The sequence below is a fragment of the Elephantulus edwardii genome, unplaced genomic scaffold, assembly GCF_000299155.1.
Source record: "Elephantulus edwardii isolate Elephantulus edwardi_28Jun2011 unplaced genomic scaffold, EleEdw1.0 scaffold00202, whole genome shotgun sequence".
NCBI classification, from domain to species: Eukaryota; Metazoa; Chordata; class Mammalia; order Macroscelidea; family Macroscelididae; genus Elephantulus; species Elephantulus edwardii.
This window is the reverse complement of record NW_006399952.1, coordinates 3,457,256-3,458,952: the sequence shown is the minus strand read 5'-3', so window position 1 is coordinate 3,458,952 and position 1,697 is coordinate 3,457,256. Positions and strand designations below refer to the sequence as shown.

The following is a 1,697-nucleotide window of genomic DNA, read 5'->3' as shown; positions in this document are numbered from 1 at the left end:
GCCCGCGAGCCGCCGTTCCCTTAGGAACCGACAGCGGGGCCGGGCCTCGTTCCCGCCCCTGGCGGAGGCCGGGGCTGGGTCACTCGGGGACGAGAAGCTCCCCGGGCGTACTCGCTCCCGGCCTACCCTCAGCCTCCGGCTCAGCTGCCGGGGGAGGAGCCGGGTCCCCGCGGAAACCCGGCCCCCGCCCTCGTCCCCGGGGACCCGGCTGAGCCCTCAGCGCTTCCCGCCCACGCCGCCCGCCAGCCCGCGGGACCTCAGCCCACCCCGTCGCTGCTGCAGACCCGGCGCCCCCTCCCCGCGGCTTCCGGCACTCCAGCCCCCGCCCGCCGCGCGTCTCCACGGGTTCCCAGACGTGCGCCCCCACCGGCCCCCGCTCCAGACGCGTGGCCCCCACTGCCTGCGGCTCCCGCCTTGACACGCGGCCCCCGCGTCTAGCAGTCCCAGCTTTCCCTGGGCTTCGCCTCTCATCCTCCTGCCCTGGAGGCGGGTGCCAGCACCTGCCCCACCGAAGATGGGGAGTCCCCCTCCCCGCCTTTCCTCGGCGGCCCGCGTGCCACCCCCGCGCCCATGCCGGCGCCCCCACCCCCAGGCCGGCCCTGTGCCGCAGCTCGCTCCCTGCGGTCCGCAGCAGGGCAGCCTCCGTCCTGCAAGCTCCGTCCAGACCCCCCAGGTGGCAGCCCCCTCGGGGGCACCTCGCCCCTCCGATGCTCGCGAGCAGCCGCCTTCCATTACAAACATGCATTCTCCTGATCCAGACGGGACATCTCTCACCTGTCAGTGCAGGCTGGCCTCCTTCTGTCCAGTCCCCCCACTCTCTTTTCACACCTTGCCCCAGGTTCACCCCCACGACTGAAGCCCGCCTTTCTACTTTACCACGCGTCCCATCAGGTCTCCCTCCCTAAAGCGCTGACCCTTTCCCCTCTTCACCCCATGTCTTCAGTTCTCAGTCTGCCTTTTCTGACCTGCTCCCCAACACACGGCTTCACCAATTCCCCCCAATCTGCAGGCAGGAGCTCCCTTGCCTCCTTACTGGTCCACTGCAGCCCCAGCTTCAGATGAGGCTGATGTCAGGGACTCAGGGTTCGTGTCCCTGCTGGACCGACAGACACAGCGCCGTCAGGAAGAGCAGGGGCATCCCCAGGTGACTTACCGCAGCCTGCTGGAGAGAGGCACCGAAGTTGAGCATGGTTGGCTATCTGACTGCCGGCGACGAAGTGACTGGCTGTTGGGGTGCTAGGCTGCTGAGCTGCCTGGCCACAGACGTGCGCCCAGAGACACCCGACGTCGCTCCCGCCGCCGCCGCGCTCCGCGCCGTCTGCCCCCTCCCCATTCAGGTAGCCTCTCTGCCTGCCCCGCGCCGCGGGCGGGGGCGGGGGCGGAGCCAGCGCCCAGCCAATCAGCAGCAAAGGTGTGTGAGGCACGGGCCAATGGGCGCGCGGGGCCACGCGTGATCAGCGGCTGCCCGGCAGCGTGAAGCTTGTGTCAGTGGAGCGTGTACACAATCCCCGGCAGCGTGTTCCCAGGGTCCGGCCCGGGGGAACTCCCGCCACCGGCTGATTCTGTGACACCCCTGCCCCTCGCCCACCCACCCCGCCCCTCGCGCGTTCATCCTCCCGGCCTCACGGAGCGCCGCTGCAGGCGGGGGCCGAGCAGGGAGCCGCGGCGGTGGCGCGCCCTGACTGCAGAGGGCCGGC

The 1,697-nt window shown here is 71.1% G+C and overlaps 1 protein-coding gene across 1 annotated transcript in view; it reads right to left on the bottom strand.

Annotated features, from left to right (window-relative positions):
* KLF10 (Kruppel-like factor 10) overlaps nt 1-1,265 on the bottom strand; it is a 5,310-nt gene extending 4,045 nt beyond the window's left edge. The window contains exon 1 of the mRNA XM_006897158.1: nt 1,154-1,265. Coding sequence (XP_006897220.1) covers nt 1,154-1,189 — 36 coding nt within the window. The 5' untranslated portion in view covers nt 1,190-1,265. The remainder of the gene's footprint in view (nt 1-1,153) is intronic.
* Between the last annotated feature and the right edge of the window lie 432 nt (nt 1,266-1,697).